General features: G+C 41.2%; 1 protein-coding gene across 2 annotated transcripts; it reads right to left on the bottom strand.

Annotated features, from left to right (window-relative positions):
- Positions 1–574: 574 nt before the first annotated feature.
- On the bottom strand, positions 575–25,054 carry g6fl (g6f-like). Of its 2 annotated transcripts, none has more exons than XM_079837621.1 (12): positions 24,933–25,054; positions 18,957–19,292; positions 18,598–18,867; positions 14,862–14,897; positions 13,934–14,254; positions 11,329–11,583; positions 2,667–2,705; positions 2,333–2,464; positions 2,102–2,175; positions 1,868–1,894; positions 1,247–1,293; positions 575–1,113 (listed from the first exon to the last, which is right to left on the bottom strand). In XM_079837621.1, the coding sequence occupies exons 1-12, from the start codon at positions 25,024–25,026 to the stop codon at positions 1,092–1,094; spliced, it is 1,653 nt and encodes a 550-aa protein (XP_079693747.1). In that variant the 5' UTR covers positions 25,027–25,054; the 3' UTR covers positions 575–1,091. The 2 variants fall into 2 exon arrangements, with proteins under 2 accessions (XP_079693747.1, XP_079693746.1); XM_079837620.1 differs by having other exon boundaries at positions 1,027–1,113; positions 1,868–1,897.
- Positions 25,055–26,291: the final 1,237 nt, after the last annotated feature.

Raw genomic sequence — 26,291 nt, 5'->3', positions numbered from 1 at the left:
CTAAAGAGTTGAAGTTACTTGAAAATTGAAATTGTATATCCTTCTTTAAGTATTAATAATTGATTTATTTATTTTCTTTACTTCCATTTAAGTCAATAATATTGTATATTTAGACTTTTTTACGTATTTTAGATACATATAATTTTAGTTGTGTTATCTTTTTGAATGTCTTGTTATAGTTGTAAATGTTTAATGTGTCCTTGATATCTAATTAAAAATAAAACTAATAAAAAAAAACGGTTAAAAAAATTTACATTGAAAAAAGAGATGAGTTTTATGGAAACATAAATGTTTTATTGAGATATAGCTGACAAAGTAATCGAATAAATAAATGTATATATTCATGAATAAATATATAAATCATAAAATGTTGCAATCATGAAACGTGATCATAAATAATGCATGAACTTGTATTTATTTGCTCACACTTTATCTTTATTTGCTGAAACATGTTCTGATATTTTTTCAATATTATTAAATATTGAAATTCATAAATACATGTATTAATAAAAATAATTATTATATATTTTTTATAAATATTTTATTAGATATTAAATGTTCACAATTGTATTTTGGTATTAGTAATTTTTTATTGATTCATGGCAGATTATCAATTGATATATGAGATTTATTTAACTTTACAAGACACAATGAACCTTTATGTGTATATATTTATATATAAATCCATAAAAAATTGGGTCCAAAGTACTGTGTTGATATAAAGGAATTTTCCAGATTCATTATTCACAGGTGTTTTCCACAAATGTTTAATTGTGCATTGTTTTCTGTTGTGTTTTATGGTTAAAAGAAATGTCTGTAAACATAATAGAAAATGTTCTAGCAGAAAAGGACCTGTACAGTATCTTCCTACAGATTTTCTTCTTATTGACAAAACCATATAAAAGAAAGTTTCTGAAAACTTCTGACACTTTTTGAAAAAGCATCATTTTTATAGTAATAACAAGAAGAGTTTGCTGTCATAAGTTAATACACAAGTCACTACACCATCTCACACATTTATGTGTGTACAATTTATTTCAGATACAGTTGTTTCATCTCAACATCCATTGTACTGTATATGATTAATGAACTCAACCACAGCACTGATTGTATCTGAAATGAGAAAACACACACACACACACACACACGGATAACATTAGCAGGATGATTAATGCACAGAGAGCATATGAACAATAACACGCCTGCACTGTGTCCCCTGTATGACTCGGAAACAATCATGTCTCACCGATCTAATTCTTTATATACATCCATTTCACCCGTTGGCTTAAGATCCTAGAGAGAGAGAGAGAGAGAGAGAGAGAGAGAGAGAGAGAGAGAGAGAGAGAGAGAGAAACAGGGACAAGGATGAGAAGGGCGGAGACATTTCAGATTTATAGTTTGGCAGAGGTTCGATTTGGTTCATCCGCTAATATCACTAATGCCGGCGTGACAGAACTGGAAGGAAACACACACACACACACACGTTGTGTTTTTATGTTTTATGGGGACTTTCCATAGACATAATGGTTTTTATACTGTGCAATCTGTATCTTCTAACCCCCTACACTAAACCTATATACCCCTAAACTTACCCATCACAGAAAACTTTCTGCATTTTTACCTTTTCAAAAAAACACTTAGTATGATTTATAAGCTGTTTTCCTCATGGGAACCAAAAAATGTCCCCTCAAGGACAAGGATTTTGGATATTGCCATCTTTGTGGGGACATTTTGTCCCTATAACTTAGGGTTTGCCTGAGCCTCACACACACTGTCAAACAGATTGTAAAATGTTGGGACCTGTTTTTTAGGAACACACACACACAATTACTCATTGCTCTGCCTGAGAAGGACTATAATAACTCACCATGTAGACTGCGCCTTGGGGAGGTGTCTGCTGGGAGAAGAGAGGGAGAGAAAGAGGAAGGAAGAAATAGATTTAATAATAGAGCACAGATAGATATACATTGAGAGAGAAAGACAAGGAGAGAGAGAATGAAAGAAAGAAGGGGTAGTAAAAATAGATTTAATAATACAGCAGGGGGCGAAGGAGAAGCAGCAAAGTAGACGGAGGGAAGGAGGTGCTGCGCATTTCAATCACCTGTCTCAGATTGTCAGGATTTTCATAGATGTTCTCCACCTCTCCGGAGTGGTGAGACAGCGATTGCTCGACACCTACAGGAACGAACACAGACACACAGGGGTTTCACATCACATCACACCAAATCCATTGTGGTTTGCTCTGTCCATCATCCTCTGCCAGGGTGAACTGACAGCTTTCAGATCTTTGATGGACAGACTCAGGGGGGAAAAGACAAATGCGGGGCCTTACTTCGGTGGGTGACGCAATAGCCCTGTCTCCATAGCAACACCCCAACAGCTATGGCAATCATAGGTATCAGAAATAGGAGCAATGAGAAGGAAGAACCATAAGAGGATGCTGAAACATCTTCTGCTGGGGGGACTGTGAGAAAGACAAAAAAATAAAAGTTAAGTTAGGTTACTCATCAGTGAATGTGTGTGTGTGTGTGTGTGTGTGTGTGTGTGTGTGTGTGTGTGTGTGTGTGTGTGTGTGTGTGTGTGTGTGTGTGTGTGTGTGTGTGTGTGTGTGTGTGTGTGTGTGTGTGTGTGTGTGTGTGCGTGTGTGTGTGCCCAGCAACACTCACCTGCAGGTGGCAGTGTAGGGCCTGGAGAAACTGTTGGATCTGCTCAACAAGAGTGTCAATGTGAGTAGACAGAAATGGTTAGAAATTATTCAATTATTTCCAAAAATAATGGATTGTTCTAAATATGAAGGGTCCACATTGGGACAGTGCATGTAACTTTAGAGGCAAACACAGAGCGAAAGGATGGAAGTTATATTGATACCAACTGCAGGCATGAGCGTTTAAATATCCCTGAGTGCGTGCATTGAAAAGATGCAGAGATATGGAGGATAAGGAAGAGAAATGAACAAAATATGGGTTTGCCTTAATGTTTTTGCATATGGTGAGGTGACATCATTCATGCAAACAGAGAACAAACAGATGCCGTTCTTATCTGAGTAATTTGTATGTTACATCTGATGACACTGCTGTGGTTGAAATACTCTCTAATCATGACTTAAACTCTTGGAAATATTAAATAACTGTGTAAAAAAATAATGTATTAAATGTTTGTGAATCTTTGTTTTTTTTTTAATCTCAACCATGTTTAAAGGAATAGTTCACCTGGAAATTAATTACTGATCATTATTTTATGCTGGGTTCAGACTAAACAATATTTTTGTCACTGTGTCAGATTTTTGTTGCTGTGTCAGACTACACGGTGCTTCCTGACCAATCTTCGCTTGCCGTCATAACGGATGTTCGTAATGTCATCGTGAAGACGGAACTAGCGACTAACTCCTGGAAACAAGAATGTAAACAAAATGGTTATACTGCTAATTGGGTTGCTGAAGCGCCTCTATCGTTCGCCAGCATTTATCTTTTGTCTTGACATCGGCCCTGTCCCAAATGGCACCCTAAACACTCGTGGTCTTCCTACGAGTCCGCACTTTCATGACGTAACACCGCTTTGACTATCGGGAAGAAGTCTGCTGTGGAGCTCACACTAGTGTGGGCTCAGCAAAAGTGCGCATCGAGGGTGCATATCAACCGCACCCTTCTGAAACCTAAAATGACAAATGGGACACCCTACGGTCTCGTGGACTTAACAGACACGTACACGCAGCAGCCATTGTAAGTCCACAAAACCGAAAGTGCAAATGAAGTGTGCCATTTGGGACAGGGCAAACGTTGTGAAACGTTGCAGACACAACGTCGGTTGTCGTCCACTATGACACAAGATAAAATTATCGATTCTTGTGTCCCAACGCCCTTTGTCGTTTACGAATCACCAGGACACCATACGTCAAGCGGATTGTGTCAAAATCAGGCTGATATCATGTAGTCTGAACCCAGCATTGTCACGGTTCATCAATTCATGGTCTCTCTTCTCTGTGTTTGTGAGGTTGTGTGGAGGCGTGGTTACTGATTACGGTGCTCATCACCTCCACCTGCAGCACATTATCACCAGGCTTTATTTGCAGCTCTCTCACACACACTCACTGTCAGTTCGTTACAGGCTTCCTGGTGTTGTGTTGTGTTCGTGGCTGTCGTTCCTGTTCCGTGTGTCTTCTCCGTTCCGGATTCCTGGATTCCGCCTGGCCCATGTGCCCGCTGCTTTCCCTGCTTCGTTGCCTGCACTTCATCGCCTGGGTTTTGCCTGCCTGTCTGCCGTCTGCAGTCTCTTCTCTACTGTTGTCTCTTTATCGACTTTGGACATTGAGCTTCCTTGAACTGGTGTACCCCAATAAATGAGCATATTTCTCACTACGCTATTGGATCCATTGTCTTTGATTCACAGCCGTAACAGAACGAACTGACCATCTTTATGGATCCAGCGAGGGTGACCGGACTCCAGGATTATCTCAACGCGAGTAATCAGCGTATGGATCGTCAAGATCAACAAGCGACTAGTACAGCCCAGGCAGTGCAGGCGGTGGCGGAGCAGGTGTCCGAGCTCGCCACACTCATTCAACAGCTTAGAGTGCCCACTGCGCCACCACCCACACCACCGCCGATTCCCCAGCCCTTCAGCAACATCAGCCCGCACGAACCCCGGATCCCAACGCCAGAACGCTATGCGGGTGAGCCCAATCTGTGTAGATCATTTCTAACGAGATGTTCTTTGTTTTTCTCGTTGCAACCCACTTCGTTTTCTACAGAGGCTTCCAGAGTGGCGTTGGTGATCAACCTACTAACGGGGCGTACGGCACGCTGGGGAACGGCGGTCTGGGACAATCAAGATCCGTGTTGTTCCTCGTTCCTCTCACTCTCAGAGGAGATGAGACGGGTCTTTGACCGAGAAGCTACGGGACGCGAGGCGGCCCGTAAACTCGCCGAACTCCAGCAAGGTAATAGACCCGTCTCCGATTACATCATTGACTTCCGAACCTTGGCCGCAGAGTGTAGATGGAACGAGGAGGCGCAGTGGGACCGTTTCCTGCATGGGCTGGCTGACCGTGTTCAGCAGGAGGTGTACGCGGTGGACCTACCCTCGGACCTTAACGGACTCATGGATCTGGCTCTTCGGGTTGACTCACGTCTCGAGTCGTTAAATCAACGCACACGACTGAGAAGGACTCTGGATTTTCACGAGTTCCCTGGAGCTAACACGGTCAGTCCCACCAACGCACCCGAGCCCATGCAGGTAGGCAGAGCTCGGCTTTCCCGGGAGGAGAGAGAGCGTCGTCGAGTGGAGGGACTGTGTCTTTACTGTGGCGCGGCGGGGCATTTCCTCAACCAGTGTCCAGTAAAAGGTCAAGCCCGGCAGTAGAGAGGAGGCTACTGTCGGGTGGAGCTGCGTTGGGGAAATCCTCGTCCGCGACCCTCCTTCCGGGAAGATTGCAGTGGGCAAACAGTTATCACGAGTGTCAAGCCCTTGTGGATTCCGGAGCGGAGGGTAACTTCATTGACTGTTCTCTGGCTCACCGACTCAAGATTCCCATCACTCCCCTTCCCAACACCATTGCTGTACACGCCCTCAATGGACAGACATTACCCACCATCACTCACACCACGGACAGGATTACACTCACCATTTCGGGCAACCACTCTGAGACCATCACGTTCCTCCTCACTGATTCCCCTCACGCACCTGTTGTCCTCGGTCATCCCTGGCTTGAGAAGCACAACCCGAGGATTGACTGGGGACACAGCACGGTCACGGTCTGGAGTAATCAGTCCTATGCCTCTTGTCTTGTGTCTGCCCGTTCGTCTGTGTCTAGTTTTGTGTTTCAGGAGGAGACGATGGATTTATCAAACGTGCCAGAGGAGTATCTCGACCTGAAGGAGGTGTTCAGTAAGTCCCGGGCTGCTTCTCTTCCTCCTCATCGTCCCTATGACTGTGCCATAGATCTACTTCCAGGCAAGTCTCCGCCTAAGGGCAAGTTATATTCACTTTCTACTCCTGAGAGGGAGGCCATGGAGAAATACATTTCTGATTCTCTAGCTTCTGAGTTCATCCGCCCTTCCTCTTCTCCAGCGGGGGCGGGGTTCTTTTTCGTGGGTAAGAAGGATGGTTCTCTGCGACCTTGTATTGATTACCGAGGGCTGAACAACATCACGGTAAAGAATACTTATCCTTTGCCGTTGATGTCTTCAGCCTTTGAGAGGTTACAGGGAGCATCCATATTCACGAAATTGGATTTACGTAATGCTTATCATTTGGTCCGCATAAGGGAGGGGGATGAATGGAAGACTGCATTTAATACCCCTAGGGGCCATTTTGAATACTTAGTCATGCCTTTCGGGCTGTCTAACTCCCCAGCAGTCTTCCAAGCACTAGTTAATGACGTGCTGGGAGATATGGTTGACCAGTTCATTTATGTCTACCTGGATGACATATTGATTTTTTCATCTTCTCTCCAGGAACATGTCCAGCACGTCAGACTAGTGTTACAGAGGTTGCTAGAGAATGGGCTTTTTGTCAAGGCGGAGAAGTGCGCGTTTCATGCACAGTCTGTTCCATTTTTAGGTTATATCATCTCATCCGAGGGAATGTGCATGGACCCTGACAAAGTTAAGGCTGTGATAGATTGGCCAATCCCAGATTCCCGTAAGGCCCTACAGAGGTTTCTGGGATTTGCCAATTTTTATCGGCGTTTCATTCGCAATTTCAGCCAGCTAGCCGCGCCTCTGACCGCGTTGACCTCCCCCGGAACTGCGTTCAGGTGGTCTGGTGCAGCCGAGGCCGCATTTACCAACCTCAAGAGCCGCTTAGTTTCGGCTCCCATTCTCGTGACACCTGATCCTTTACGTCAGTTCGTGGTGGAGGTGGACGCGTCAGAGGTGGGGGTAGGAGCAGTTCTCTCCCAGCGCTCTTCCTCGGATGACAAGATGCATCCTTGCGCGTTTTTTTCTCACCGTCTGTCACCAGCCGAACGCAATTATGACATTGGTAACAGAGAGCTGTTGGCAGTTAAACTTGCATTGGAAGAATGGCGTCATTGGCTAGAGGGGTCGGGGGTACCTTTCATCGTATGGACCGATCATAAGAATCTTGAATACATCAGATCTGCCAAAAGACTCAACTCTAGGCAGGCTCGGTGGTCTCTTTTTTTCGGACGTTTTGATTTTACTCTTTCGTACCGCCCGGGTTCCAAGAACATCAAACCCGATGCTTTATCGCGCGTTTTTGACCGCTCCGAACGCCCGTCCACTCCCGAGTGCATTTTACCTGAGAGACTTAGTATCTCCACACTCACATGGGAGGTCGAATCGAAGGTTAGATCAGCCTTAGAAGGGGTAACGCCTCCGCCCGGCGGACCACCGAGTCGATTATTTGTACCAGAGGGAGTTCGGTCTGACGTGGTACGATGGGGTCATTGTTCCAATGTAGCTTGTCACCCAGGGGTCAATAGAACCAAGTTTTTGGTAAAGCAACGATACTGGTGGCCTGGGATGGCTCGTGACATCCGAGATTTTGTTTTGGCCTGTTCAGTCTGTGCCATGGGTAAGACTTCTAATCGCCCTCCCGATGGGCTCCTTCAACCACTGTCGATCCCTTCGAGACCCTGGTCCCACATTGCGCTAGATTTTATTACCGCCCTCCCGCCCTCCCAGGGCAAGACGGTCGTTTTGACCGTCGTGGACCGGTTCTCGAAGATGGCTCACTTTATTCCCTTACCTAAATTACCCTCTGCTAAGGAGACAGCGGTTGCTGTGGTCGATCACGTCTTTCGTTTACATGGCCTCCCGATGGACGTGGTTTCCGACAGGGGACCTCAGTTTGTGTCCAAATTTTGGCGAGAATTTTGTAAATTAATAGGGGCGACGGTTAGCTTGTCTTCGGGTTTTCATCCCCAGACCAATGGCCAGACTGAGCGGGCTAACCAGGATCTGGAGAGAGGGTTGCGATGTCTGGTTTCCAAGAATCCTTCCTCCTGGAGCCAACGCATCTCATGGATTGAGTACGCGCATAATTCGTTACCAGTGTCAGGTACGGGCCTTTCGCCATTTAAGTGTAGTTTAGGGTACCAGCCACCTATTTTTCCCAGTCTGGAATCCGAAGTCGCGGTCCCCTCCGCTCACGCCTTCGTCCAGAGGTGTCGTGACACCTGGAGCAGAGCCCGCGAGACTCTGCTTCAGGTGGGTAAACGCACCAAGGCCCAAGCCGATCGCCACCGGTCTAAGCCTCCCGTCTACGTCGTGGGTCAAAAAGTGTGGCTTTCATCTAAGAACATTCCTCTCCGCTCCGTAAGTAACAAGTTAGCTCCTAAATTCATTGGCCCGTTCACTGTCACCAAGATTCTTAGTCCGGTGGCAGTCCGCCTCAAACTACCTCCCGCGTACGGGAGGATTCACCCCGTGTTTCATGTTTCCAAATTAAAACCTGTTTTTCATGCTCGCATTAATCCGCCTGTCCCGGTCCCCCCCCCCGCCGCGACTCGTAGATGGGGAGCCTACTTATTCTGTAAATCGTATTCTGGACTCTAGGCGGAGGGGACGCGGATTCCAGTACTTGGTGGACTGGGAGGGTTACGGTCCGGAGGAGAGAAGTTGGGTTCCTGCCAGGGACATACTGGATCACTCCCTTATCGATGATTACAATCGACAGGTAGGTCCTCCTGGGAGCTCCAGGAGGTGCTCCTAGGGGGAGGGGTACTGTCACGGTTCATCAATTCATGGTCTCTCTTCTCTGTGTTTGTGAGGTTGTGTGGAGGCGTGGTTACTGATTACGGTGCTCATCACCTCCACCTGCAGCACATTATCACCAGGCTTTATTTGCAGCTCTCTCACACACACTCACTGTCAGTTCGTTACAGGCTTCCTGGTGTTGTGTTGTGTTCGTGGCTGTCGTTCCTGTTCCGTGTGTCTTCTCCGTTCCGGATTCCTGGATTCCGCCTGGCCCATGTGCCCGCTGCTTTCCCTGCTTCGTTGCCTGCACTTCATCGCCTGGGTTTTGCCTGCCTGTCTGCCGTCTGCAGTCTCTTCTCTACTGTTGTCTCTTTATCGACTTTGGACATTGAGCTTCCTTGAACTGGTGTACCCCAATAAATGAGCATATTTCTCACTACGCTATTGGATCCATTGTCTTTGATTCACAGCCGTAACAAGCATAAGTCGTTATCTGATCTGCTCTATCTCTCTTTGGCGAGTTCATAGTTGCGCTCCGATTTATAGGGCCCATGCAGTGTTCTATTCCCTGAGCCCAGGAAATCTGTTGAAGTTCACTTCATTTGGCAAAATACGTTCATTCAGAACTCCCTGCAATGTCATCACACACAGAAGAAACCTGAGTCGAAACTTGATATTACGAACAGAACACACCTCATGGCAGAAGCAGGGATGTCCAATTCATGAATAAATAATTCAAAAGTTTTTTTGAACAGGATTCATTGAAAAGATCTGTCTCAAAAGAATGATTCATTGTTCTTGTTCCTCAGACAAAGCTATCATATGACTTCAGGAGACTTTTATGGACCACTTTTAGGGGCCTTTCAAAAAGAGTCAATTTTTCTCGTTCAACTACCCTGTGTTATGCGTCATTCCCCTGCGATGCTTTTCCTTTGTTTTTATATAAAAATGCGTTGGATGGATGTGTTTGACTGCTGCTCTTGTGTCTCGTTTCTTTTACAGTATCATGACACAGCATTCTAAAAAAACAGTTCCATTTAAAACACACACCTCTATTTCGGTGTGAATGGCCCCTTATGATACTTTTATAGTTGTGTAACGGATATAGGCCAGTAAGATCTGTGTGCATAAACCTCACCTTACCTAGCCTCAAGAGACTGATGCTAGCGACCCCGGTTCGAACCGGGTCGAGTTGGAACGGTGACATTTGTTGCCGTGACCCGGATAGTGAGGTTTAGGGGGGTGAGTGTAACGGATGTAGGCCAGTAAGAGCTGTGCGTGTAAACCTCACTCCCCTGGCCTCAAGAGGTGTACTAGCTGCTGCGGGTCGAGTAGGACGGGTGAAATTGCATAGTTTTTTTAAGTTTGAAAGCCACCCCTGGCCACGGACTTGAGATTAGCATGGAATTTTCTCACTGACTGCTGCTACAAACCACTGGCTGCTTCTGCTTCCGATTGCTTAGGGAAAAGCTACCCATAGCTGCTGGTCTAGGATCAGTTTTCTCTGTAATAATAGCATATTGGCGATGGCGAAACAGATTTGGTGATTGCGCTCTTCTTGAGAGCGTCAAAGAAATTTTTTTTTTCTATTTTTCAGCGATGAGAAATGTATCCAATCACAAACATATTTGTTGAGTTCTTAAACGCAAAAAAACTCTTTGCACGCTTTCTAGGCGATTTATATATATATATATATATATATATATATATATATATATATATATATATATATATATATATATATATATGAATTTGAAGAAAACTAGGTAAGGCAATGGTTATTTATAATTCGAACTGGCAGCCATGCCAAATAACCGATATGCTTCTTTTCTTTTCAACTTATAGTGGTTTGAGAACGTAGCCACTTTAATAACAAATAATTTATCAAGAGCGTGTATGCTGGGATGTGTAGGTTGTTGATAGGTGACACGCAACTATTTTATGACATATTTAAATGTGTTCATAAGGAGCAAGCGCGTCTAGCCTTACCCTTACCCTGGAGTTGGTTCACCCTCCGCCTATGAAAGCCACTTCATGTCTTCATTCATTGTAATTTCATGGACAATAGTAAAAAAAAAAATTATTCTCCTTTTACGTTCCATTTAAATATGAAATTTCAGGTTTGGAACAACATGTTGATGAGTAAATGATGACAGAATTCTCATTCTTGAGTAAATTATCCCTTTAAATCAACATCACTGCGACAAAGATCCCTTTTCAATAGCAGAACTGCAGAAGATCTATTTTCTGCACCCTGCTGCTCCAGAATTTCACTACCCATGTTTGAAATAATCCATTATGATGGAGTTGGGTTTCATGAAATTGATTGGTCAAGGGACTGCATTATGGTATGTGACCTCTCCCGTGACCTACATGATTCCACGAACTAATGTTCCTGTCATTCATTCATTATGAAAATTCGATGAAACACAGAAGGCAAAAATAACTTCTTGGAATAAATATTCCCCTGCAGGCTGTCAATTTTCAGGTTTTTAAATGTGAGTGTTAACACCTTGAAGAAGCAACGTGCCAGACAGACAGAGAGAGAGAGAGAGAGAGAGAGAGAGAGAGAGAGAGAGAGAGAGAGAGAGAGAGAGAGAGAGAGAGAGAGAGAGAGAGAGAGAGAGAGAGAGAGAGAGAGAGAAATGCATACACATAATTCTCTCACCTATATTGGCCATTGTGACGTTGAACATATATTGCACCGAGTTTCCATTTTTCAGATACAGAGTACAGGCATAACATCCAGCCGTCTCGGGGGTCACAGGAAGCGCTACAGATGTTGTGATCCGGCCCAAAACACCAGTTGATTGCAAAAAGCGACTGGGATCCTGAACATATGACCACTTTACATATTTGATCTGAGATCGCTCTGTGTACATACAACTCAGTTCCAGAGTGGTGCGAGATAGCTTGGTGTATCCTGAGGGTGAAACGGACAGTCAGATGATGAGAGAGGAGAAATGAACGCAGAAGATGGGCAGTGAAGGGTTAAAATGATATATATTCATTAAACAGCCGGGTGTAGCCGGTCAGCTGTGATTGACTGTGACTGATGTACAGTGTCTCCTCAAACACAAAGCAGCATCAATCCTGAGCTAATTGAGCTCCAACTGTAATGCCACAACCCACAGAGTTGTCAGCGGCAACAGGCAGGTGTAATTACACATAATGAGATCTGTAATGAGGCCTACTGAAAAACATTACGTTAGAGAGAGGGATATATATAGAAAGAAGAGACAAAAGTAAAAGAGTTGAGTGAGTATAGGAGAGCATGGAGGACATAAGGGGAAAAAGAGATTAAAGTAACAACGGAGGGAGATCGGATTAAGAAAGGGAGCGAAAGATGAAAGTCAAGACACTGACTGATTGACTCTTGCATTATAAACTACTGTGATCGATATAACAGCTTGTGCAATTATAAAATGAAACCAAGACCAGTGATGCAAGAACATGCAACATTAAGAATCAGTAAATGAGTGTGCTGATGTGCACTCACTGATGATGAGTATTCAATCCTAAACACCAAATGTGAAAACTTATTTGTAAGGTTTTTAACATTCTATTACATTTTTCGGTGTTTTTAATGAATCAGTTGATCCAGTCAAGAAAAAATTTGAATGATTCTGAATAACTCAAATAACGACAACATTGAATATTGAATAAATGAACAATCCTTAATCAATATTAGATTAAAATACGTAAGGATTATTCGATTCAATTTGATGGAATTTTACCGTTAATTAAATTTCATAGGCTAAATCTAAAAAAAAAGGATTAAATTGTTTTTGAGTGTACAAATAGAAACTTACATTTTGCTCTTTTCATCACTCGAAGAATAATTGACTTCAGAAGACTATAGGAATATAGAGTCATATGGACTATTTTAATGATCATTTTACATTGTTTTTGTCACGTTTTCGTGTTCTGTTTATGTTTAGCTTTCATTATGTTCATTTTCTGCCTATTGAGTTTGACCTAATTTCCCACGCTCCCGCTCCTTGTTAGTTGTCATAGTAACTAATTTGATTTGACATTCTGTTCAGGTGTGTGCACCTCCATATTGTCTGCATATAAGTTCATATGTTTTCCTAGTTTGTCCGGTCTCGTTAATGTTATGTTATGTTATGTTGGCTGCCTTTGTTTTTTTGGAGATACCGTTAGAGATTATTAATTTGATTATTAGACAGTTTGGACCGGAATCATCTTTCTGAATCATTCCTACAATGTACACTCTAAAAAAAAAAAAGGTTCTATATGGCACCAAAAATGGTTCTTGGCTCGTAATCATAGGGGAACCTTTTTTAGTGCTATAGCACCAATTTTGGTGCTTCAGTGGTTCTTCAGCGGTTCTTCAGAGGTTCTTCACCGGTTCTTCACCGGTTCTTTGACTAAGGTGCTATAGCACCTCTGAAGAACCGCAGAAGAACCACTGAAGCACCAAAATTGGTGCTATATAGCACTAAAAACTGTTCCCCTATGATTACGAGCCAATAACCATTTTTGGTGCCATATAGAACCCTTTTTTTTTAAAGAGTGTACTATGTTTTGCCTCTTTTTGGAATTTTTGTATTTGCATGGAAATAAGAAAACATGAGGGTGATTAAATAAGGATTTTTTTTTTTACTATATTTTATTTAAAATTAAAGTCACAATGCAGTGTTTATTAAATAATTTATTTGTGCACATTATTTAATTTAATTCATGTGCTCATCCAATCTAGATCATAATCCACAAACAACTGTCAGGGTTATGTTCTAGCCTGTTTAGTTTTAATTCTGTTTCTTGCTCTACTTTGTCTGAGTTCTGTTTGTACTTGCATGGTTGCCTTAGTGATTAGGTTCACCTGTTGGTCATTTAGTTCCCTCATTGCTCTCTCGTTGTATTTAAGTCCTTAGTTCAGTTCGTTGTTCTGCGTCGTTTCAGTTTGTGTGATTGTCAATATATTTTGTCTTGTTGTTTTCTTTTGACTGTATATTTGAATACCCCTATTCGTCTGGGCTTGTACAACCACCATTCCATTAGAACGACAATAATCCAACCAATTCCAAATAGAAAAAATCAAGTCTCGCCCTACAAATTTCTGTTTTATGCTGATGTTAATAAATTAATATTGTAGACTTAAATAAATCAATTTATTATTAATTATCTAATGATTTAATGTTTTTATTTTTATATCAGACAGACAGTGTGAGAAACTGCTATTCATTCACACACCAAAGTCTGTCATATATATCATGTCAAAAAGTCTCGATGTACACAAAAAATATTACCATTTAAAACACTCAGTCTGTTGTCTTGGCTGAAACCCCTGTCATCCAGGAAGACCTCGCACAAGTAGAATCCTCCATCGTTCAGGGATGGGCTTAACAGGAAGGAGAAGTTCCCAGCAGCAGCCAGGGAGGCGGGGTCTCTTAAACGGAGGTGGGCTTTGGTCTGGTTCGTGATTCTCCTCCAGCGGTCAAACTGGAATATGAGCTTAAAATTTTTTGAACCAGGAGCCTGCCAGTAGAGCAGCACATAGTCACCAATGACAGGGGGACAGGTTAGAGTGACCAGTGAATGAAAGAGGGTTGCCATAGACCTTGGGTCTCCTGTAGAGGACACAGGGTAGGAGAGATTACAAAGAAAGGTAAAGTGACGCAGGGGAAGAGACTCATTCATCACAAGAGAGTCCGAAATACAAAGAGTATAAAAAGAAACTGAAGAAGCCAACTGAGTGACAAATGGACTGTGATACAAGAACAATATTGTCAATTTGGACTGATCCTGTCCACTGTTCTGCGAGTCACTTTAGCCTCTTTGTTCTTGACACAGTCAAGCGAGTAGAACATTACGAGTCCCAGAGCAAAGTCATATGGGGAGATATCAGAAACGAGACAGGCATGAAAATGGGGATTATGTTATTAAGCTCAGCGAAAGCTCTTCAGAAACATTCTCCTCTCAGATTTAATGACCCTGATTAACCGTGTGCTGACCCAACATTTGGGAAGAACAAACCAAAATAGTTTATTAAATTGTTGTACAATCAATCAATAATTAAAGCATGTTGAGGTTAACTGAAAACAATTCACTATTCAGTTAGTCAAAAGAGACTGAAGGAGAATGTTTAGGTTTGGCTAGTGTAGGCTGGGTAAATGGCACATAAGGAAGGTCCCATTTTATTCACAATAGTATTCCAGTAACAAAAGAGCCTATTACCATGTGTCACGTTTGTGAAAGAAAACACAGCTCTCCCTGAAAGAGAAAAAGAAAGGGTGGGACAGAGAGAGAGAGAGAGAGAGAGAGAGAGAGAGAGTTAGACGATGTTTATAATGAGGTTGAGATACTCCCTGCTTTTGTATGGTGTGAGTTTAGTCTCAGATCTGTAACATTGCTTGCATTAAACGATAATAAATAATTTTAGACACAATATTAGCAGTTACAGTACTGTCTACTTTTGTTTCATCAGTAAAAATAGTTCCAAACGAAGTAAAATACCAATATGCATACCCTTCTTTCTATCTGACTCATTTGTAAGTGTGAACTCGTGAACTGTGTATTCTTGGATTAATCAATGTTTTTGAATGAATTGGTTAAGTGAATGATTCAATGACTTTTAAAGACTGTGGCTGGGTCCTGAAATAGCATACTCTCTGCTGAATAATTACTTTGTGACCATTAAAAAAGTACATTCGATATACAGTATAAATGTGTGTGGTATAAGCGCAATTCAGATTTACTACATTCGTCATTGTCATGCACCTCAGCGTCAATTACGTTGCTTAAAGGCCCGCTGAAGTGCCTTGAAACTTGCAGCATTATTTAATGTGTTGAAGTATGTGGCGAGCAGTCGATGCCGAGGGACTACTGTGTGAACGGGGCGCCGCACCGGTCTCGTGTCTCACGAAGGAGCAAGCCTGCATAAAAACACCTCAACTTCAGATTAATCTGCGATTGTCTGTGAAAGCCATTTTGGGAAAACAATGTTATCAGTATGAAAAAAAAATTTCTGCAGCATTGTTTTCAACTTGAATTTTGACAAATAAACTTTAAAAATGTTTATATTTGGTAATGCCAATAGCTGATGGAAAAATGACCAAATGGAAAAATGACCACGCCTGCATAAATAAAACACAACATAGTCCAGGCCTGGTTCTCTCTCGTCCTTCACTGTCATCGCTCCTCCTTTTATGCATTCGAGCTCCTTCGTGAGACACGAGACCGGTGTGGGGCGCAGCCTGCGCTCATTATCTCTCACTCGCCCCGTTCTCATGGTCCCTCATCCTCGACTGCTTGCCACAAGGTAATTTCCACTGAAACAGGAAGACAGGGCGGTACATGTCGAACAGCTCCTCCCCTTTTTAAAACAGCATTTAGTTTATATCACAGCTCGGCTAGAGATGTTGAGCTCTGTAAAGCCGCAGTTTCCTCCTAATCTCTAACTGTTTCTCCTCCTAATCTCCTCCACTGTGTGTCCGCTGTGGCGATTCACGTGACAATAACACAAAACCAGACTTCATTCGCCTCAATGGAAGGCATATTTACAATGTTTGAATCGTTCCCTATCCCTTAGTCCACTATGTGCCCTTCACCATGTACAAAATAGTACATGTGTGAACAAGTGAACATTTTTAGCCGCAGCTTCAGTGTTTGTTTATAATGTAGGGGGAGGGACGCTTCAGATTCTAGAGAGCATTTGATTGGACAGAAAATCTGGTTAGAAGCTGAAGTGCAGAGTGATGTCATCAAAATCATTGATCCATATTGGCGTAAGTGATACAAGTTTTGAATTTTTCTATCTTCTAAATGCACATTTTGTCATTGTTTTGGAGCATACTAGCTTATAGATATCAGTAAGGCTATCAAATTCATACTAAAAGCCAAAAAACTTCATGGGATAAAGTGTACATTTGATGCGCACTTCAGAATCTCACCAGAAGTAGTAAGTCATCCCAGTTGTTGGCTTCTGTTTTATGAATAGGGGGGAGACCGGGGGCAATTGTAAGAAATTTTGGTCATGTTGTCATTGCTCAAAAACCTTTTGAAATATTTGGATAGAATTTTTATGTTGGTAACTTGTTAATAACAGTCACCAAATGTTTTTACAAGCAATGTTAGAGTCACAATATTGATTGAAACATTAGAAGTCAAATGTTACATCTGCCCCCATATGTGGGGGCGATTGTAACACCATATGGGGGCAATTGTAACAACACATGTAATACCTTTGTACACTGTAAAAAAAATTCCGGTCTCCAATTGAACATTTTCTAGAGACTGATCACATCTACATTTTTCAGTTGGCCAAATTTAATTTAATTCACAGAAGTTAAATTTGGCCAACTAAAAAAATTTGATGTGATCAGTCACTAGAACATTTTAAATTGGAGACCTGATTTTTTTTTACTGTGTATAAATACCAAGGACCACAATAAACGTCAGAGAATATAGATATAGTTTAAACGATTTAATATCTATTACAATATGGGCAGTGTACTGATGGCCCTTACTGTTTTAATTGGTCTGAACGGTATGATGTGAAAAGAGAGTGTACAGGGCCTACTCAGTAAAATGGATCCAGATTGAGAGGCAAAACCTTTAACCTCTGGACTATGCCACCAAATATATTGATAACACAGTATAGTAGGATATAGTTCATTTCGTATACATAAATATTTAAACGGAACACTTTTCACATTATTACATTATTGTTATGACAATTTTTGACAAAGATATCAAATGTTAGACAACAGAATGGTCATGAAAACAAGACAGATTTAAATTCATAGACATGAATGGTTAAGACAGTATGAGGAAAATACTGTAGATGAAAAAAATTACTTTCATGCCTCAAAAATGAGTTTTTGTAGAAAAACTTTATCAAGTATCACTCAGCAGCTTGCCCTTTGGCAGGCAGAGAGGGATCTCCACTGAACACATGCAAAATGAGTTTCATGGTTCTGTCTCGTTTCTGATTGGTGTAATTTGAGATGTTACAATTGCCCCCGGTCTCCCTATGAATTTTTATTCGGAAGCAGCCTGATACTTGTTTAATTTCTGAATGAATCAGAGCTTTAAATCAGTTGAATGAATGATTCAAATGGGTCACTCAACACTGACAAGCTGAGTAATACAAACAGGGGAATTTCGGGGCAATTTGCTCCCCGCGACTCTCTGATTGGTGCAATTTTCTGTACAGCATTGTGGGTAAAGTAGTCTTTCACCACATATTCCGTTGTTAAACAAGATTATTTAAAAGTTGAAATAATACGGACTGATGGCTTCAGAAAAAGTATATACCATCGATTAACAACCACTTAACTCACAGGAGGTCATTCTTTAAACATTTATAAGTTATCATCAGTTTCCCAAAGGAGAAAATGGATGGAGACTGTTGCACCCTATGGAGCCATAGGAGGACATGGTGGTGGGAAAAAAGAGATGGGAGGAAAATTATATTTCAATGCTTTTATGTGTTCTCACAAAAGGTTTGAGAGCAAACTCAACATTTTGCTAAAGATTTGCAAGTAAACACGTTTTTTTGTTTGTTTGTTTTTTGGCTGGAAAAACGCAATACTAAACGCAAAAATGCAAAGCTGTCACTGGGGTGGTACCTTTTCAAAAGGTACACTTTTCTACCTAAAGAGTGTAAAAGGGATATATTAGTACCTAAAGTGTACATATTAGTACCTAAAAGGAACAAACGTGTACCTTTTGAAAAGGTACCGCTCCAGTGACAGTACCTTTTTTTCTGAGAATGTACATAATATGAAGTGTCTTCTACTTCTAGACAAAATATCTGTTATTTTTTCTTTCATTTGAGAGTGGTTTATTTAACTTTCTGCTTTTTGCTATGAAAAAACAGAACATTTGACCCCTTCAGTCGGGTTTAAAGGATAACATTGACTAAGCAAATTATCTGACCGAGCTTTCACAAAATATCTCCAAATCTCACCGTTCACTGTCACATTCACCCTGTGCTCCGAGACAGACGTGCCATTGTTACCATGGACACGGATTCTGCAGGTGTAGACTCCGTTGTCTTTCTTGGTGATGCGAGGCAGCTTGCTGAGCAGACTGCCCTTGTCATGGGAGATTTCAGTGTATAGCTGTTCACCTGAGGAAGTCACCCACGTACCCCAGGCAACCACGGAAGAGGGAGACACCTGAGCTGCCAGTCTCAGAGTGCTGTCCACTATGACAGGGGGCGTGGGAGTGACAGTTACTGCAAAAGAGAGGGAGAGAATGCCTGGAGATATCAGACACATTGAGACATGAAGAATGTGGTGTGCATGGTGGGGTCGTGTAGTCTACATTTAATCAGAGCGAGTAGAACGATCCTCTCCTGTAGCTTCTTGTCATCCTGTTCTATCACGCAGGAGTAGCATCCTTGAGCATCTGCTGTAGCCCTGAAGACGAGAGAGGCATCTGCAGAGATCTTAAAAGTTCTGTCTGCAAGCACTCCGCTACTGGATCCATCTGTTTGTCCATCGATGCAGTTGGCTGATACCAAAAATAACCAGCGATCTTTGCTCGCTGACATCCTTTTCCAGATAACCAGTACAGAAGATGTTGGTGGCGAATCAAAGCAGGATAGGGTGACTGATGTGTCCTCACGTACCATGACCACATCAGTCCATGGGGCATTACCTATAGACCACATTTTTTAAACACAAAAAGTCACACACACACTCTTTTACTGAAAAGCATGACATTTAAAACATATCATATAGGGAAAAAATCTGTTTAAATTTCATTAATTTAAGACATTACATTTCATGCTGTACTGAAAAATGACTACTGTTTAAGTATCCACATACATTTTTATGAAATCTGGATCCCTCAGATTTTCTGTGGAACCCCTTGAATTCCATTGCAGTTTGAAAACCCCTGTGGTGCGGTTAGGGTTGGGTATTGTTTGAATTTGAACGATTTCGATTCTGCTACCGATTCCGATTTTTATTGATTCCTAATGGGACAATGGTTAGAGAGTTGGAGTTGTAACCCGAAGGTTGCGGATTTGAGTCTCAGGTCCGGCAGGAATTGTCGGTGGGGGTAGTGAATAACCAGCGCTCTCCTCCACCCTCAATACCACGACTGAGGTGAGACCCTTGAGCAAGGCACCGAACCCCCAACTGCTCCCTGGGCGCCGCAGCAATATGGCTGCCCACTGCTCTGAGTGTGTGTTCACGGTGTGTGTGTGTGTTCACCAGTGTTGGGCACGTTACTTTAAAAAAGTAATTAGTTATAGTTACTAGTTACTTCTTACAAATAGTAACTGAGTTACATCATTATAAAAGTAACTAATTACCAGGGAAAGTAACTTTTTTTTTTTTTTTCAAATGTTCAAATGTGTCAAATTACTTGGATGCCCCCAATATTAGATATGTTAAATGAATGAATTGGACACTAAATAGAATAAATTACTATTATAAAACATTTTACTTTAATGTACACTATTGTAATGTTGCTGTGGGACAATGTGAGAGACACCTATCAAATTCAATACATTATTGTAAATATTATCAGTAGACCTACTATAGTGTAAATATTTGTGTAAATATTATCAGTACTCTACTACTCCTTTGGTAGTGGAGCTCACGTTATCACCTGGGTTTTTACCCACTAATTTTGTGGCGGCATATGATGATGTGAGGTGCTTCATTAGATTAGAATTACTTGCCACCGACGTGGAGAGACTCTTTCTTCCTGGGCATAAGTTGCACGTTACAAAAACATTCTTACCTTTCACCTCAACGAGGGAAAAGTAGTGCTCATACTTCCAGTAAGCGAAAGCGTTGGACTTGCCATCGCTGACTGTGCATATGCGTGTGCGTCATATGTGTGTGTGTGTGTGTGTGTGTGTGTGAACCATAGACCGTAAAAAAATGGGTGTGAACTTAACCTATCAACCTCAACCTTGTCTCCCACCCACCAATAATCATCAGTTATGTGTACCACCGCACCCACCCGCCCATCACGCATGGCTGGTGCGCGCGCACACGCACACACTCACGTTGCAGGTGACAACATTTTTTTTCTCAGTAACGCTAACGCCGTTGTAACTGGAGAAACAGTAATTCGTTTGATTACTCGTTACTGAAAAAAATAATTCCGTTAGTAACGCCATTTACCTATAACGCCGTTTTTCCCATCACTGGTGTTCACTGCTGTGTGTGTGCACTTGGATGGGTTAAATGCAGAGCACAAATTCCAAGTATGGGTCACCATACTTGGCAACACGTCACTTCACTAATTTTGAGTCCAATAAGGCAAAGAAAAGAAAAAAAAACTTAGATATCATTCACATTTATTCTAAGTCTCTGTCACTATTCACCAGTGAGAGTGCCCCTGATTACCAACAGAGAGCAATCCACCCTGGACTGTCACTTCAAGGACTACAAAGGAAGTAATCCTTTGCCCGAACCCATCATCACTCATCGTTTACACCCATCTCATTTACCTCGTTTCCTCTGCCTATATATAAACCATGTTCAGCTTGTCATTTGCAGCGAAGTCTTGTTAAGTGTAATACTGCATTTCTGAGAATTCTCCCTGGTCTCTTGGTCTTGGATTACTTGCCTGTTCCGTGGATTACCCTTTCTTTAAGCCTGTCTCTCCTGCCTTGTTTGTATGTAACAGACTTCTACAAAGCTCGAATGGTTGAGGATCTAAATGCAGCTTTATTGAAGGGTAATCCACAATCATAGTCAAAAACAGGCAAAAGGTCATACAGGCAAGCAGTCCAAACAGGCAAACAAGGCAGGAGAGAGAGGCAAGTAATTCAAGAACAAGAAACCAGGGAGAATGCTCAGAAATGCAGTATTACACTTAACAAGACTTTGCAGTGAATGACAAGGTGAACATGGTTTATATAGAGATCGCTAAGACATGTGACCAACTGGGCGGCAACGTCATCAGAATGCAAATAATTATGGGTATGTTTGGCTCGTTTACATGGCCTGGCATAGCAGGCCAGTATTCTGGCATGAAAATAATTAAAAATTAGAGAGAAAAACAGAATATAATCCTAAAAAATGCAGCGGGCTAAAGAAAACATTGTCGGACCATATCGCCTAAAACTAAATCCTAATGCAACGATGAGATATGATGAGAAAATAAAAGGAATCAAAGGACTGGATCCTTACGAGCTGAGCGACTAGTCAAGGGACGTCAAACTGTTGCCCAACTTCCAGCACCCATATAGCCTATATACAACTACATGATATTAAGTGTTATTAAGTGTTAGTGCGTACACACCCAAAGTTTTCAGTAACTTCAAGTCGCTGCAGCAGGCCCAGGTCTTTTTTACAGATGGATGGAGATTGTAAAAGTGGGTCAGAAAACTGTCGTCCGTTCAAAGGTATGCTAATGTTTTAAGCACCACACTCCTTGCTCACTCTCATCTATCTGCATGCAGTCAGAATTCAACAAACCAGCGCGTGTGTCTGAGAGAGAGGCGCGGGCGCAATCGAACAGTGGAAACATAAATACCATAAAAACATACTCCGCCATTCGTCGCCTTTTTGTCACCTCTGAAACATGGCGTGTACTATTATTTTTCCACGCTGGAAAACGATAAAAGGATATCCTGTTCTTAAGCTTTATGCCACTTCTATCGTGAGAACGACTATTGCAGTTTATAACACAGCAGGTAGACGGCATCTTGAACACTGCGTTCTTCCCTCCATGCAAAGAAGTCTGGCGCCCGCGGCCCGCCCAGTTTGTGCTGCGGATTCCCAAAATGCTTTGCGTTCACCACTGGGAATACGTCATGATGACGACACATTAGCAATCTCTATAGGCAGAGGAAATGAGGTAAATGAGACACAGGTGTAAACAATGAGGGATGAGTCTGGGCAAAGGATTATGGGTAATGTAGTCCTTGATGGAGTGACAGTCTGGGGTGGATTGCCCTCTGGTGGTAATCAGGGGCACTCTCACTGGTGAATCGTGACTGTCTCATTGCAAAACATTTTATTGTAGCTGAATACCATTAACAAAAATCAACAGGCTAAAGAACACTTAGGCTACACAAGGAACTTTTGCCTATGGTTTAAAAATACCATAGCAAAAACAAACAGCCTAACTAATATACATTTCAAGCATTATTAACATCAAGTAAACACTCAGTAATTTAAAAAGAACAAATTAGTAATCACAAAAAAAATGCAACAGAACAAAGATATGATTGAAATTAACAGTGTTTTAAGATTTTCATATATTCACAGAAACTGTAATGTAAAATCAAAATGCACTTTATAAATAAAATATACATTACAAATACAAAAGTTATTCAGTCAAGAACAGCGAGTGAATTTTCTTTTAGTTTTTTGTTGTCTGATTAACGTTATTATAGAGACGGCAGCATAATTAGGAATGGCTGCACAGATCCAATATACCGTTACACATGTGTTTTCTTTGCCAACTTACGTTCATTTAAGACATAACTGACTGTGTTTATGAGGATATTTTGACAAATTTTTGTATGTATTTGTCTGTTCAAGTTCAAAAAGACGCGGAAGAGGACAAGTATCGTGCAGTATTCATGAGAGATGGCTTTCTGTGCGCATTGCATGTGTGTGCAGCACAGAAAACGCTTGAATGGTTTAAAATGCACACAAAGGAATCCATAAGAGGAATCAAAATGTACATTTTATGAAAAGCATTTGATTCCTGACCTTAAAGGGTTAGTTCACCCAAAACTGAAAATTCTGTCATTAATTACTCACCCTCATGTCGTTCGACACCTGTAAGACCTCCGTTCATCTTCGGAACAGAAATGAAGATATTTTTGTTGAAATCTGACGGCTCTGAAAGGCCTAAATTGGCACAATGGCACGGTTCACTCTCAAGACCCTTAAAAGGTACTAAAGACGTCGTTACAAAGTCCATCTCACTACAGTGGTTCTAAAATAACTTTATAAATCGGCGAGAATAGTTTTTGTGCGCAAAAAAACCCTAAATAACGACTTACATAGTGATGACGATTTCAAAACAAGGCATCATGAAGCTTCGAAGCGTTATGAATCAGCGAGTCGAATCAGCGGTTTGAATCGCCAAATTTCAGCAGTTTGGTGGTTTGACACGCGATCCGAATCATGATTCGGCTCATGGTTCATAACGCTTCGAAGCTTCATGATGCCTTGTTTTGAAATCGTCATCACTATGTAGGTCGTTATTTAGGGTTTTTTTGCGCACAAAAACTATTCTCGCCGATTTATAAAGTTATTTTAGAACCACTGTAGTGAGATGGACTTTGTAACGACGTCTTTAGTACCTTTTAAGGGTCTTGAGAGTGGACCGTGCATTGTGCCAGTGGAGGCCTTTCAGAGCCATCAGATTTCAACTAAAATATCTTCATTTCTGTTCCGAAGATGAACGGAGGTCTTACGGGTGTCGAACAACATGAGGGTAAGTAATTAATGACAGAATTTTCATTTTTGGGTGAACTAACCTTTCAAGTATCCGATACCAGAATTAAAATGGATTTTCGATTCCCAACTCTAAGTGCAGTATAAGCTTTAGTTAATAAGACCATGAATATAAGCCTGATGCAATTTAGTGTCTCTGTGTTTCATTTAGATAACAGAGATATCTTCCTTCTAGTCCCATGTTTGATTTTTTTCGGTATTATATTAAATTAGTTGTACCAAATGTTACTTTTCAGGTTTAACTTTAATTTAATTTCAGACAACCTAAAGTGAAGAAATATTCAGCTGTAAAAAGAGCACACATCATCTACAACAATATATTAGATAAAATATTACTGTTGAACCCTTTTCTTCCTTGCAATAATGTGATCAAATGTGAGAAAAGAATACATACAGCATGATAAGAAAGAGACAGTTTGTTCTATTATATTTTTTTTTATATATATTATCATATAGATGTAGATGATTACAGCCATGAGAGGAGTATTTTTTAAATTCTTCACTTTAGGTTGTCTGAAATAAAGTTAAACTTAAAAAGTTGCATTTGTCAATATAACAGATTTAGTATATATATATACTTTATTGTACTAAATCTGTTTATTGTACTACTTTATTGTACTAAATATATATAATGTAAGTCTCTTTGGATAAAAGTGTCTGCTAAATGATTAAATGTAATACACAGAACACATTGTTTTGTTTGTTTGTTTGTTTTTTAAAAGCAAAAAGCAAATGAATAGGTAAGTGCTCATCTTAATTTGTCGGGTGCTGCTTACACATACACATATATATTATTTACATATACATATAATATTCTTTAACAGGCTTTTAACTTTGTTTAGAAAAAATGTCATACCTGCCATGAGCGGAGAGATGATAAAACATGAACCTGAACAAACAAGTATTAGAGCATGAAAATAGTTCCCCATGGTTCTGCTAGGAAACAACATATTAATGTCTTCTTCTTTTCTCGCATTTGACCACAAGACAGGAAAATGGCCCTACACTAAGAGCTGAGAACAACATGTGACAGAAGCTGATAAACACAACAAATGTCAACACACACAACGAAACGGAAGCAATAATACAAATATGGAGGCTGATAAAACAGAACACACTAATTTATATGCTGCTACAGTAGCCTATATCATAATGAGATAAGTCTGTGTTTTTATCGGCAGTCACGTCCTGCTTCTGGCTATAAAGGAACATAGTATAATCACAAATAACACCAAATGCTAATTTCTGAACTGCAAACCGTATAGGAAATGCTGGCCGCTCATAAAACTGAACCGAGCAGAATGTTAGCCAAGAGTGTAGGAATATGCTTGTAAAAAGAGAGAGAAAGAGAGTGAGAACATGAGAAAAAGGATTTAGAGATGTAATCAGAAATGGTCTTTAGCTTCTGGCTAAATGTCTTTACATACCCGTAAATGTCTTTAATTAAAGTTAACAGACTTATCAGCACCTCCAAGTCCCATTACCAGCTCAGCTCTTAATCACCTCTGAGCTAAAGAATGAGAAAGGGTCTAAAGAAAAGAGATAAAAATGAAGAAAACTGAAATGGAGAAAAGATGGAAGGGGTAAATGAGCTGGGGACGAGAAACTTCAGAGAGAGCAAACTAGGGCAAAGCAGCTAATGAGAGTCAAAGTGCTGTACGTGTCATTGGCCCAGTGCAAACCACAGAGAGAATGAGTAAGGAGAGAGACGCTTCACTTTTGATTTAATGGGGTGGTAGAAGTGACAGAAACTGAATGTGAGTCAAGCACTTCTGCCCATATAGGACACACAACTATTTCAGCAATCAAAACTGATCTTATTTAAACGTACAGTTTTGTTCTGTGTGATTGTATTTTGCCTTATGTGTAAGGAAAAATAGCTTCCACAGCATCTAGATTCTGAACAAAATCAATGTTCATTCGGAAATGCAGATGCAAGGGTCAAATGTGGCTGGCTGTAGTGTCTGTAGTGTGTAGTTGTTACCAGCAGGGGGAGAGCTAGAGCTACTTTGTAGCCTACCTACTTCACCCACAACTCGCAACTAAACTTCCCCAAAATATATTTCCGCGCTCATTGCGTGTTCTGTTGCATCGTTTTATAACTCCACGCAACAAATGTTATTGTTTTCCAAAATATAGTCTCCAGAAGAGAGGTGTGACGAAAAAAGACAAAGGGACTTCATTATGACGGAGTGGGTGTGTGTAGCCTTATCAT

The sequence above is a fragment of the Gobio gobio genome (genome assembly GCF_949357685.1).
Source record: "Gobio gobio genome assembly, chromosome: 15".
In the NCBI taxonomy this organism is placed as follows: domain Eukaryota; kingdom Metazoa; phylum Chordata; class Actinopteri; order Cypriniformes; family Gobionidae; genus Gobio; species Gobio gobio.
Note: the sequence above shows the minus strand (reverse complement) of the source record. Positions and strands in the feature narration are given on the sequence as shown.

Bases quoted from the DNA above. Each gene is read 5' to 3' on its own strand.
- g6fl (XM_079837620.1), bottom strand. From the start codon at position 25,026: ATGTTGTTTCCTAGCAGAACCATGGGGAACTATTTTCATGCTCTAATA. The intron at 19,293-24,932 runs GTATGACATTTT...TGTGGTCTATAG, and splicing joins CATCTCTCCGCTCATGGCAG to GTAATGCCCCATGGACTGAT. The intron at 2,176-2,332 runs GTAAGGCCCCGC...TCGTTCCTGTAG, and splicing joins CTATTGCGTCACCCACCGAA to GTGTCGAGCAATCGCTGTCT.